The sequence below is a fragment of the Borostomias antarcticus genome (assembly GCF_949987555.1).
Source record: "Borostomias antarcticus genome assembly, chromosome: 4".
Classification (NCBI taxonomy): Eukaryota; Metazoa; Chordata; class Actinopteri; order Stomiiformes; family Stomiidae; genus Borostomias; species Borostomias antarcticus.
The window spans coordinates 23,230,428-23,244,751 of record NC_140237.1 but is presented as its reverse complement, the minus strand read 5'-3'; the positions used below and the strand labels follow the sequence as shown (position 1 = coordinate 23,244,751).

General features: G+C 46.9%; 1 protein-coding gene across 1 annotated transcript in view; it reads left to right on the top strand.

Moving 5' to 3' along the window:
- Positions 1 to 14,324, top strand: part of adam10a (ADAM metallopeptidase domain 10a) — a 68,466-nt gene that overhangs the window by 35,030 nt on the left and 19,112 nt on the right. The window contains exons 3-4 of the mRNA XM_084437497.1: positions 2,436 to 2,554; positions 9,301 to 9,459. Of these exons, the coding sequence (XP_084293623.1) occupies positions 2,436 to 2,554; positions 9,301 to 9,459 (278 nt within the window). The remainder of the gene's footprint in view (positions 1 to 2,435; positions 2,555 to 9,300; positions 9,460 to 14,324) is intronic.

Below are 14,324 nucleotides of genomic sequence, written 5' to 3'. Positions count from 1 at the left end.
CTGCATGTGAGTGACCAATCAGAGGCCAAATTGGCCTCCCCCCACAGCCCACTATCTGCGCGGGCCAATCAATACTTTGCGCATAAAATCCAAGAGTCTTTTCATTGGTGTCCGCGAATATCAACGCTCTTTCCCAGAAGGTCTCGCCGTGGCGTTCTGGGCACTCACATTAATGTGGAGGGAACCCGAGTGAGCATGGGCAGAACATGCAGACTCCACACAGAAAGGTGGGAATCGAACCCAGGACCCTCTTGCTGTGAGGTGATGGTGTAAAGCACCATGCCATCCACAACTGTGACAGTGTGTTTGAGATGGAAGATGCAGAGATGGAGAGAGTTTGGCACCCCACATCAATCCTATCTGTGTTTTGATGGAAGAAATGCTTCATCTTGAATTTTCTAGCTACAGCGGCCTTGGTGCAAAATAGGAGTTGATATCTCTGACGGGGCTTTGTTGACAATCAATTTCAGTAGAGAAAAGATCCATTTGTAACCGACTGTCAGACCTTTCACAATCCACTGTTGATTGACAAGTCCGGTGTACAAGCGATAAAACACAAATCAATCCATTGTTCTTGTCTCTCACCTGGATAGAGTTATCTCTGTAAGTAACTCTGGTACTGCAAAACACAAAAACAAACACATACACACACACACACACACAAAGTTGCTCAAGAATATGTTAAGAGTATGTTAGAGTTAGTAGTGCTCATGGTAGATATTTGTATCATAGGTGTGAGTGATACTACGAGCCCGGCTGTGGCCCCAGGCAGCCCACACATTCTTCCGTTCACTCCTTCCTTCCTGTGTCTGTGTGCTGTGAGAGGAGTGGTGTTCTTACCAAGAAAACCCAGACAGAGATCTGGATTTAGCTAGAAGGCTGGTATGAATTGTTCCTTAGTATTTCGAGACAAGTGTTCCATCTTTGCACTCACACAAATCAACACAGAATAGCCCGTGCGTTAGCATTTTACTTAGTCTACATGTTCCAGGCTTTAGGGCTGCAAGTAATTTTCTTTCTCTCTCTCTCTCTCTCTCACTTTCTCTCTAACTTTCACTCTTTCTCTTTCACTCTCTCATTCACTCTCTCTTTCTCTCACTCTCTCTTTCTCTCTCTCTTTCTCTCTCTCTCTCTCTCTCTCTCTCGCCATGGCCTTGGGTGCACTTCCCACATCCTGCTCCCTGCAACACGATTGTTAGGATCCAATTACGCGCTGGGGATTGGGTGCAGCGTGAACGCTATGGGGCCAGGCTGGGCCATGCTTAATTAAGGAAGTTGTCTCCTCTGTTCCCCACACCCGCCCCCATCACTCCTACCCTCTCTCTCTCTCTCCATCCGTCTGTGTGCCTGTCCCCTCCGGTCTCAGTCTGTGGCCTGTCTGAGGGCAGAGGACATGTTCAAGGTGATGGGAGGGGTTTGGGGGGGAGGGAGGGGCATTTGAGATGAGCCCTGTGTGTGTTTTATCTGGTGTTTCCAGGCCTCTGTTTTGTGTCTTGTTTATTTGACTAACCAGTTTCACCAGCTGCCTCTCTCCCTCTTCTCATTCCCCTCAGACCCCTGTGCCCTTCCCGCACCCTCAGGCCCCCCTCTTGTCCCTCCAGATCCATTGTCCCTACTGTGGATTGGTTCTGTGTGTGTTCAGTCACTGTGTACCGGGGGGGGCTGACTTTGGAAGGACTTTGTCCACGTCTATTACACATTTGTTCTTCAGCGTGGTGGGGGGTGAGGAGGGGGGTCAGAGGAGGAGGGGTGGCGGAGGGGGGGCGTGAGGAGAAGGAATGGAGACAAATTGTCAACAAAGCAAACGATGAGGGGTGTCTGCCGCGAACGGCTGTGGCTGCGAATCATCAAAGATGGCTGATTTATAAACAACCAGGAGCACGTGCAGGGCAGGGGCCTAGCTGCCTGCGTGCTCAGATCCAGAGGAAGGGAGGAATGAGACAGTCCGTGAGCCAGGATACTATGATTCATCCCTTTAGCAACGGCTGAAAGGAAGCCGGACAAGCCTAAATATTCCGTGCCCCTCCAGTCAAATGGCTTTGGGAGTGGAAACGAGAGGGATATGAGCTTTTCAGAATTCAGAGAAATGTTCAGCTGGCCTAATAATCATTTACCTGGCTTGTGTTCTGGTGAGAGGTGGATCAGAGGGGCCCAGTCCTCTCAGTAATGCCATCTGGGAACTACAGAATCTTTTAAAACAACACATTACTCTAAAAGGCTTGACTCTTCATCTACACCCTCCCCCCCTCTAAGCCTTGTGTCTGCTTGACTAACAGCTGTTGTTACTTGCCCAAACCCTCCCATTATTCGCATCATTTTGGTGTTTACTGAACACAGTGTTCAGGAGGGACGTTTGAGGCAGGCCACTGCTGAATGGAATCCTCTGTGGAGCAGCCATTGTAATAACATGCCTCTTCGTGTCCGTCTCTTCTCAGGCGTTTCAACCTGCGGATGAGGAGGGACACCTCCCTGTTCTCCCCGGACCTGGTGGTGGAGGTGTCGGGAGAGGAGGCCCCCTATGACACCTCCCACATCTACATGGGAGAGATCTTCGGTAAGTCCGGCAATCTCAACTTCCAGAGCGCCGCCGCCGTCCCTGGCTCGGGCACAGTTGCTCTACAGCGGTTACCAAGGGAGACGCCGCTCCCGACCTGTTTGTTTGTTTGCCTTTTCCGCCCGTTAATGTGTGTGTGTGTGTGTGTGTGTGTGTGGGGGGGGGGGGGGGCTGGATGGGAGTGAGCTAGTGTGATGTTGGATTGTTTGTGTGGGTGGCAGGAGTTCGATGTGAAAGCCAAGCCCCCCCTGTGTAAAAAAAAAAAAAAAAAAAAAAGGGAACATATTGACAATGGAAAGTGTGCGTACGAATGTCAGTGCTGGGACTGGGAGGACTGTTTACGATGTCAGTATTATTAGTCACATCCTCAGGATCAACCCTCCATTCTCTGTCCCCTGTGCCTCCAGCAGAGCTCAGATGAACGGGGGGGGGGGGGGAAGGTCAAGGTGTGTCCGGTCACGTGACGCGTGTTTTTGTGCGAAGCTCTCAGATCCCAGGCAAAGAGGGCTCCACCCCCTTCCTCTCCCGGATCCCAGATGCTGTCATGTCTGTTTCTATCAGGCTACAGAGCTGAAGGCGTCCTGGGGACCAGATCACTTCTGTCTGATGGAAATCTGGAGCTGTCGTTTCTGTTCAGGGGCGCCTTGTCGGTTCTAAGGACATGTGCTTTGTCAGTGTTGTTTCAGAAATTGAATACGTTTTTTTTTTTTTTGTCTGAATCACAAAGTATGACCAGGGCCAATCAAAGGCTCCTTGCACAATCATTTATTCATTAATTTTCTTCTGAGATAATTAATTAATTAATTAATTAATTAATTAATTTTCTTTCTGAAATAGTACATAAGGAGAGGATAGGCTCTACATCTCTTTACTGAATAACGGCATGGTGCAATATCACTCATTAGACTAATTAATCTTTATCTATTGAATTGACAATGTCCTCTCTTAATCTACAACCAATATGGTTGTACCATGACAGCAAATTGGAGGATTGCCTCTTCATGCACCCCTACTGCTTTAGACCATCCTGCTCTATCTTTTTTCTCAGACAGGAAAATGTCAACCAATGTCCTATTACAGAGATGTCATAAAAGCCCCACTCATTTTCTGTGCACTGATAAGTGTAATTGCCAGACTCACTCTGGGGAACAATTGTGATAATTGTTGATGAATTTCATGTCTGTTAAACCTTTCATGTATGGCAGAGGGAACTTTGAGGTTTTAATTCATATTGAAACCTTTTGTAATAACCACTTTTTTTTATTAATCTTGGAAGTGGGCAGTTTCATCAGAATTGAAGATGATGAAGCGTTCCGAGTAATAGGTCATTCATGTCCTTAGATTTCACTGCGGTGTGTGTGGAGGTGGTTCAACAGCTGATCAAACAGTGGTTAGTCTTCAGGGAATTGAACCTGGATAGTCATCTCATGCAATCAGGTTTCTGAAACGCTTGCCAAAGGCGTGAGGGCGTAACAATGAAATATTTCAAAAAGTGTAATTTCTTGGCAAACACTGCAGTCTTCATTTTCTTGTTTTAGTTCACCTTTATGTAACCAGGCAAGCCCAGGGATTACTTTGCAGTGATTAATGATCAGCGTGTTTTCTTTTGTCAACAAGCAGCCGTGTCGACCTGCTGTATCTCAAGCCTAATTGCTCTATCATAGTTGAGGAGCCATGGGGTTGAACCTGGTTTTGTCTGGAAAAGTTTTTTTCTCTGCTGATTCTTGTATCTTGGGGGTACCTCTTCAAAATACAGGAGCGTGCTCGGTGATATTCCTTGAACTATAATAAGGATTTATGAGATTTCATGCAAAATACTCAAATCAAATCAAATTTGCTTTCTCCAATGTTTATTCTTAAAGAGGGTCATGTACAGTACAATGCATTTGATTCCAAACTAATGAATAATAACCCTTTTAGACCACGCCAGCAAAACACACTTTTTATTCACAATACTGATTGTGCTTGATGAACCTCTTTGTACACCCCTTGAGCCTTTTCTCATTAGCATGTAGAAATTCATGATACACATAAGCAGTTATATTAGGGTTAGGGCTCATATATATAAACATAAAACAAAAAGTTTGGAAATGTGTGTTTGGTAGATTTTTACTCTTTTGTAACAATGCTTCTTGCCAATACATTTTATACAGTTGCAAAGCCTGTTTATTTCCCTTTTCAATGTTTCTAAGAAACATTCACTTGTGGGATGAGCAGCACAGCTAAGTGTGTGGGGTGCCCCCCATAAAAATGTGAGAAATCTGCCAAAGCCAAACAGCTTATTCTGCTATTGCTATTGCCTCTTTTTGGTAGATTGGAATTAGTAACATGGAGTTCCAGTCTGGGACCTGGGACCAACAGCCTGGAACTCCATCCTCCAAGATGACAACACTCACCCCCACAGAGCAGGGATCCAGTCTTGTGTGTGTGGGTGTGTGTGGGTGTGTATATGTATGCATATGTGTGTGTGTGTGTGTGTGTGTGTATATATATATATATATATATATATGTGTATACACACACACATACATACAGTAGACACACACAAGGCTGGATACGAGCAGAACACAGAACAAAAAAAAGCTTGTTCCATTTCAGAATCTAGGTCACCATTCATACATAGTTACTGTATCTTTACAAATAAAAAATGGCAGCAGACTGTGCTTGAACACCATCAGCAGAAGGGTGCATTCAATGGTGCTTTCACAACTGTGCAGCCGTTGTCCTGACTACTTCTTGCAAGCTGTGGTTAGCCGTCTAGAGTTCACAGTGATGGAGGGAGAACCAGACTATGCCTCTGATCAGGATGTGGGGCAAGTTGGAAGTCACATTTCTGTGTGCATCATGAATGTTTACTCAAAAAGAAGGATGCATCCATCCAGACTTAAATCCATTATGGACAGGTCTGAATGTTAAAACAATGTTTTAACATTTTGGAACATTCCTTACATTGCACAACAAACACATTTTTAGAGCAACCAGTACCTGATTGTCATGCAGTGTTGTGTGAAACACTTCAGATGAATAATTTAGTTTGTAGCTATGAATGTGAAGAAAATTGCTCATGTTACCAAAACAATGTATTCAGTCCGTGGCCTGGATTATGTGTTTGGATCTCAATGAATTAACAGCATTGCTTCAAGCCCTAACTCTGATCAGTGGAAATTGTAAGACCAACACTTACACTCGCACGCATTTCACACTGAACCTGCTAAGTCAAGCAAAGGATAAAGGCAAAAAGAGACCAAATGTTTAATATCTGCATATCCAATAAACCATTCACTTTAACAATTGCACACCTCTTTTTGTAAGGAAATAATGCTATAAGACAATACAATGCAACTGCACCTCATAAAATCCATAAGAGATGGACATGTGACAATGTAAAATGCAAGACCTTAACTCTTGCTCATATCCCCTCTCTCATTATTCTCCTTTTTTCTGAACTTGCCGCTTTGTCTTATAATGCACCCTACGATATTACACTTGGTAACTTTCTCTTCACTGTACACTAGCGTGCAATGGTTTCGAAAGTTAGTGGGGAGGGTAGGAAAGGAGAAGACGAGCGAGACAAAGAGAAGGGAGGCGAGGAGAATCTCCCTAGTCTCTCTCTCCTCTCTTCTTTCCTAGCTTGCCCCCATCTCCTCTCCTTCCTCATCTCATCTCCACTCTCATCTCCCCTCTCCAATTTCTCTCCCTCCTTAACTTGCCCCTCTCTCTCTAAATAACACCAGGTAAACACGATTAAAAAGTGAAATATAGGGAACCATGAGGTGGTGCTTAACTGACACCTTGAGGAATAGATTTTCTTATGAATGTTGTAAAATGCAGTAAATCAGGAACTGGTGGACATAGAAGCTCAGGGACTAGAGCTGTGATGATGACGAGCTGTGATGATGACAGGAGGACTACAGCTGTGATGATGACAGGATGACTAGAGCTGTGATGATGACAGGAGGACTAGAGCTGTGATGATGACAGGAGGACTAGAGCTGTGATGATGACAGGAGGACTAGAGCTGTGATGATGACTAGAGCTGTGATGATGACGAGCTGTGATGAGGACAGGAGGACTAGAGCTGTGATGATGACTAGAGCTGTGCAGAGGACTAGAGCTGTGATGATGACAGGGGGACTAGAGCTGTGATGATGACAGGGGGACTAGAGCTGTGATGATGACAGGGGGACTAGAGCTGTGATGATGAGGATGGGGGGACTAGAGCTGTGATGATGACAGGGGGACTAGAGCTGTGATGATGACAGGAGGACTAGAGCTGTGATGAGGACAGAGGACTAGAGCTGTGATGATGAGGATGGGGGGACTGGAGCCGCTCTGCTGCTGAGGAGCTAAGGGAAAGCCAGAAGATAGCAAAACAGCACAGCACTCCACTCCGTTATATGTGATAAGATGTTACATTCAATTTCTAATTTTCCCTTCATAAAGAGATCGGTGGACTCCACTCCCTTTACACTGGCCCACTTAGCTCTTTGAGCACCAGGCAATTTCAGGGGCTAAATGGGGTCGTTACTGTGGTCCCTCTATCTCCTGGAGTCGTCATAATTGGAGTGAGGCCAGCTGAGACTGCAGGCCGTAGTGGATCTTCAGATAAGGTGCATAGTGTTCCTGATGGGCCAACTTGCCATCAACATACTGCAGTATTAAACTGAACTCTTGTTAGAATGATGTCTTCCTCCTCTTCCTCTAGTCACTAGAGGAAGAGGAGGAAGACGTCATTCTAACAAGAGTTCAGTTTAATAGCCTTGCAGCCCCTGTAAAGGGAACACCCCCCCACTGTGGCCCAATGCCCATAGTTTAAGCCAGGAGAACATCATAGGGTGGCTGACATGACTTTCATGTTATACACTAGAGTCTAGTGTATAACATGAAAGTCATGTCAGCCACCCTATGATGTTAGTAATCAGACTTGATCCCTATGAACAGGTGATGGCTATACCCCTTCTACCCCTTCCCCCCATCCCCAGCCTGGCCCTCTTATGCTCAAGCAAAGGGAGTTTGGGCTGGGACTCTGGGAGGGTCATGGTTTAGCCTCTCAAGTCTCTAGACGAATTAGCAGGGCGTCAGCTACCGGACCTTCCAGAGATTATAAGGGGGGGGGGGGTTCCTCAAATGATTTGAGAGCAAAGACCTCCAGTCGGTCTGACTAAAACATGACAGGTTAGAGCGGGCGCTCCGCACGCTGCCCGATGCCCAGGGTCAGAGCCGGAAGTGGAGGAGACACAGCTCTCCACGGGTGTGATTACGCGCTCCGCTGGTCTCGACATGGGTATGGGAAGGAAACGGGGCAGCAGGCATGGACACCTGTTCCCCGTCCCCAGCGACCGTCGAGTAGGCGGGCTCAACGGTGGTCTGCTTAGTTTTCAACTGTTTCAGTAAAAGATTTCTCTCCAGCTGGCACCATTACTGGCACCAACACCATTATCGGCTGTTTTTTTTGTTGTATTACTCTGTGTGCCTAATGTAGCGTAGTACTAGTAGTAGCATCTACTATGGAGTCTACTAATGGTACCTTTCTTTGATTGTTTGGATGTCGTGAAAGACCATGGAACATAAACCACATGATCTTCTTTCTGGTCATTTCAAGTGCCAGTGATACTAAAGCTCTCCCAGTCAGTCTTGCAGGGTTTTCTGGGCAGACTTTGTTGAAGAGCGAGAGAGAGAGAGGGAGAGAATGAGGGGTAGTCGTATACACCTAGGGATAGCTGTGCGAGAGACCCTGCGCTCTGCTGATCTCATTATCTCCAGTGGAAAGGACACCCAGAGCCCAGCGAACCCTGCTTGGACCCCCTTCCTCTGGAAACACAAGCAGACTGTCTGCCTGTCAGCCTGGCTGGGATGGTGCTGGCTGGGCTCATCTTCCTTTCCTGCAGGAAAGGATCCACCGTGGGAACAAAAGGCCAGAAAGTTTTCATAGCTGCTATATTCTGAACAGAGCAAAACGGGAGGGAGTGGTGCTTGTTCCTGTTCTGTTCTTCTTCCTCTCTTTCTTTACCGCCTCTATCTCTCTCTCTCTCTCTCTCTCTCTCTCTCTCTCTCTTTGAGCTGTCATCTATGTAAATTCACTTCCTTTACAGCCCCTCGGAGTAGTAGACTGTGTTTTTTTTTTTTTTATAAGACAGGTTATGTGAGTGGGAGTTAATGCGAGCATGAGTTTTCCCATTCTGTGCTAGCTCTTGTACAAGGCCTTTTTTCTGAAGGCGCATGCTCTCGACAAGAAATGAATTAGAAAGAATGTGTTTATTGGACTTGTGCCCTGAAAAACATCCCGCGCTGTTCCTTCTAACTCGCCTTACAAGAAGCAACGCTACATTTTCCTACAATGTCCTAGATTGCTGCATTAAGAGGCTACAAATCTCGTCTTTGACTGTGTTAAAGCATCAATCAGCCATCTTTAAACGTGATCAGGGATGATGAGCTTGTATGAAACAGGGATCAGAGAGAGAGAGAGGGAGCGAGACAGAGAGACTGCCCCACCCTGTGACGGCTCTGTCCCCAGATTACCCCCAAGAGCGTTCCATGTCTGCCACCTGCCTCTCGCGTGTGTCTGTGCGAGCGAGTGTGTGTCTGGGTTGGTGCATGCAGGCCGTGTTTGTACAACTTGTTTCGATGCACCGACGAGTGCCTTGTGTGTGAAAGTGTGTTCATCTTGCACAGTGAGCTCAAGAGAGCGAACGTTGCGTTCCACCCATGAGGCCTTCTGACGGTGTGTGTGTGTGTGTGTCTCCCAGGTGAGAAGGGCACCATGGCCCACGGCTCGGTGGTGGGCGGGCGCTTCGAGGGCTTAATCCAGACCCACCACGGCCTATACTACGTCGAGCCCTCCGAGAGGTACCTCAAAGACAAGGACGTCCCCTTCCACTCCGTCATCTACCACGAGGACGACATCAGTGAGTATACACACACACACACGTTTCTGCCTTGGCAGACAATGACCTATAGTAGACCCTTATCTCGCTCTCTGTCCGATATCGAAAGTAAGTGGGGATGAGAGAGAGAAGGCAAGGAAGTGAGGACGATCTCTCTCATCCCCTCAACTCAGAGCTTGGACGTTCTCCTCTGCTGCTTTCGGAGATCAAGGAAGCACCCATTTTACCCAACTGGCATGACATCATGTTACCAACATCACACCTGTCTATTGAATTGAGTTGGTTGTATTCTAATGGATACATTTTAAGGACAACAGTCTTTCTGTATAAGTAATTCTACGTAGTGATTCGCTAAGCCAGTTTTTTGTTACGTTTCAAACGGAAGCTGTAGCGTGTGAGTGTGTGTGTGAGTGTGTGTGGGTGGGTGTGTGTGTGGGTGTATGCATTATTGCAGCGTGCTCATGACTTCTGCAGCGATGAGACCACATGCTCCTTTAACAGTAATTAGATGGATACTTGAATTATGTATTAAATATCCTTTGCAGCAGTTGGAATAGCCTACAATCTTACCCCAAGTCCTACATTTAGAGATGCTGTTCAGGCTGTAGAAATAGTCGTGGTTGTTGTTTTTGTTGTTGTTGAGAGACAGTGGATTCACTGCTTGTTATTTCGGCCATAATTGTCTGTGTGTTGTGCGTTTAAATAGCTGTGCCTGTGAAATGGATTGAAAAGGTTTGAAATGTTCTAGATTACAGCCGTGCTATGGCAGGGTTCAGTTGAATTACATGTTTCGCTGTTGTCAGTGAGTCATCCGTGCTCACTCATTTGTCGTTTGTCACATACTGTACACACTTCTGCCACACACAGACCAAACCACACTCGTATACTCACTCAGTTACAATCTCTCTCTCTCTCTCTCTCTCTCTCTCTCTCTCTCTCTCTCTCTCTCTCTCTCACTCTCGCGTACACACACTCACACAAACACGCAGAAGTCTGGTGAGGTTTCAAACAGCACTCTGAGGCAAGCCGAGGCATGCTGCACGCCCAGGGGCGGGGCTACGGGCAGGCTTGGACCAGCCGATTGGTGCAGAGTCAGGAAACGTTTTAGTTCCGGCAGCTGCCGACTAATTAAATGGTAAAGCATTTTACAGTGGCATAGATAGTGGCCTCATTCGAGGCGGCACGTAGCTCAGGAGGTATTGTAGAGCGGCCGGCTGGGGATCACAAGGTACTCGGTTCGATCCCAGCTTCCAGAGTATGCCGACGTGTCCTTGAGCAAGACACACGGTGGCGTAGTGCAGTACCTAGTAGGGCTGCACAATTAATCGTGAAATAATCGAAATCGCGATTATGACCTCCGCAATTAACTAATCGCAAAAGGCCGCAATTAATGTGATTAATAATTTTGCTTTGAATTGAGTGTGCTAGGACTACACGGATGAATCACAGGTGCTTATGCTGTCTGACCAATCACATGCGTTCCCGCTGAGTGCACTGTGCGCAGAAATTTCACTGAGAAGACAGATAGCAGTAGGTCAAGACAAGTGTCACAAGAGTACCCGCAGCCGTGAGTAGTGAAATAATTAGCGAAAACGAGGTCAGTGAGTTAGTAGCAAGAAAGGGATCACCGACCATGATTTGGGAGAATTTGGGTTACGAAAAAGATGATGTCGCACAAGCCCAGCAGGTCATATGCAAACTGTGCAGAGCTTAAGCTATTACTTTGAAATATTAATCGCAATTATTAAACACAATTACCATTTTGAAGCAAATGCTCGTGTGTGTTGTATATGTCTCACCGTGTGGCCTGAATAAAGACCCCCCCCCCCCCACCCTTGCTACCCCCCATGGGTCCCAGAATGTTTTTTATTCACCCATTCACACACATTCACACACCAATGGCGGCAGCTGGCGTGCAAGGCATTGGGAGCAATTTGGGGTGCAGTGCCCGAGGACACTTCGACATGTGGACAGGAGGAGCCAGGGATCGAACCAGGGGTGACCCTGTGATCACTGGACAACCCACTCTACCTCCTGAGCCATAGCCACCACTGTTTAATTAGACCAGCCCAGCCCGGAGAAACCCTGGGTTCTACCCACAAGCATACCACAGAGGCCCAGAGAGCAGCAGCAGTAGCAGGCCTGCTGCTTAGAGGCCTGCAAGCTCGAAGGGGCCTGATGGGGTCTGACTACATGGACAGATTAGGGTTCGGGCCGGGTTCGGGCTCTGTGACACAGACACACGTGATATAGTGTTCCCGCGTGCGAGTAGGAAGAATAGTAGTAGTAGTAGTAGTAGTAGTAGTAGTAGAGAAGTAGAATAGGCCAGACCGAATGTACACAGCTGAGCTGGCCTGGCTGCGTTAAGATAGCTAGTTAGCTAGGTAGCCAACGTTACTGTACTTTAATCTGGCTGCCATCCTTTTCCTGCACAGCGCACGCAAATGAACAGCGGAGTGGAATTAACTGTAGGCTAAATACTTTTGCCTGTGATTGTCTTTGGATTTAACCGTTTGGCAAAGATTTGTGAGGAATGTTAGATAAGGCTATTCAACGCCAGCAGTTTTGTTGCTCATCTAACAGCGAACCTGTGAGTCTGACATTAATGTTTCAGTTTGTGGGCATGTAGACTAATTGTTGGCTAGGAAGAGAGACATTTCTTATATGAGTTATTTTGTTATTACCTCCATGCACACAGAATTGTATTAGCTCATTACATTTTCAACCTGATCATTCCTGTTTTGCCTGATTCGTTTTCAAAGAGAACATAATTCTCCGTTATTGCATTGTGCATTTTTAGTTGTAGGCTAATGTAGCTGTGTGTAATATTGGCTTCAGGCTTAAGTCAAGCTCGGGCTGAGTAATTGCTTACCTTGTCATGCTAGGGTAGGGCCAGGCCAGAATGCCACGGGCTTGGACCGGGCTGGGCTCGACCTTTCAGGTCCTCGCAGACCTCTGTGTGGCCTGCTTGGCGAGGTCCTCCTCTTCCTCAGGGGGGGCTGGGGGACTGCCAGCCTGCTTCTGCTGCTGCACACGCGCACTCACTCACTCACTCACTCGCACGCACACACACACACACACACACACACACACACACACACACACATACACACACACACACACACACATACACACACACACACACACACACACACACGTACACACACACACACACACACACACACACACACACACACACACACACACACAAACACAGCCCTGATGGGCTTTAATCACCTCCTCTCTCTCTCTCTCTCTCTCTCTCTCTCTGTATCTCTGCATCTCTGCCAGAGGTGTCATTTCATAATCCTGTGTTGTTTAGTAATCCAATACTCATCCCTCTGTCCCTCATACCTTCTCTCTCTCTCTCTCTCTCTCTCCATTTGTGTTTCCCTTCACTGTAATCTGTCTCTCTCCCTCTAACTTCCTTCCTCCTGTTTTCCCTCATCTTCTCTCTCCCTGCCTGAGAGGTGTGTGTGTGTGTGTGTGTGTGTGTGTGTGTGTGTGTGTGTGTGTGTGTGTGTGTGTGTGTGTGTGTGTGTGTGTGTGTGTGTGTGTGTGTGTGTGTGTGTGTGTGTGTGTGTGTGTGTGTGTGTGTGTGTGTGTGAGGCTGGGACCGTTAATGCCTCCCTCTTCCTTCTCATGGTCCCTCCCTGCAGTGTCCAGTGGGGGTGATCTGAACCCCTGGTGGTGACTGAAGGCTCAGTGAAGACCAACACAAGGCCGGCTCTGAAGCAGTTATGTCCTGGACCCTCCCTCCCAATGCTTCTTGAACTCCACGTCTTCCCTCTGTTTTCCCACTGAAGGAGACAGACGGATGGAGGGAGGGAGGGAGGGAGGGAGGGAGGGAGGGAGGGAGGGAGGGAGGGAGGGAGGGATGGGTGGATGGATGGATGGGTGGGTAGATACTCTATTGATTCCTGGGGAAAATTGACATGGACAACAAAAAGGCACAATGGGGACTAAATACAAACTTACTAACACAAAGTACATCAAATATACAGAAAGGATTTTCAGAGGTATATCCTGACACCATAAAGCAAGACTCCAGATAGTCCTCGTTCCCTCACTGATATTCAAGCCAAGTTCTGCCATGTCATCCTGTCATGTGAGGCCACTCAAAGTACAGAGTGACGAAAAGTCTGGTAACAGAACAAGCTCTGTCTCACTGTCACCTTGAGTTAGGCTGAGTGACACTGTGCTCCATGCTGCCCCCTAGTGATCGATGATCTTGTACCCTGGCTGTGGCTGCGTTCCGAATCGCATATTTCTACTACTTACTACCAGTACCTACTACAGCTGCCCTTAGAAAGTACGTACTTTGCAAGCAGTAGGCATCCAATTGGGACATACTACCTTGTCATAACATTGCGCCATTCGTCTACAGCTGTCGCGACTTGCACATGTGACGCACATTTCCGCTGCGCACAGGATTGTGGGTCACAATAGCTAGAAAAGCCTGCTGGCTTGCATACTGCAAAATATGACCGGATGTAGTAGGACATCCTGGTATTTTTGCCATACTGCATGTGGCATACTATGTATTGGGACATACTACATCCTGTTTTGGCATACTATATTGTAGAGTAGTATGCGATTCGGAACGCAGCCCGTATCTTTTTCCCCGATTGTAACCACAGGCATAGACTAATATTTGAGTCTGAATTAAATGGCTATTTAAAAAGTGTAGTTATCTCAGACTAAATTTAGCAGAATCCTACTACTCACTCTTTCGGCAATTTGTATATTAATGAAGACAATCAGCATATTGGTGATTTAATGCCTCTCACTCCAGCAGTTATTTTGAAGCAGTGTTTGTCTTATTCACAAGGCTGCCCCCCCTGGAAATATCTGTCTCCAGCAACCCAATAATGAGTGTCTTCACA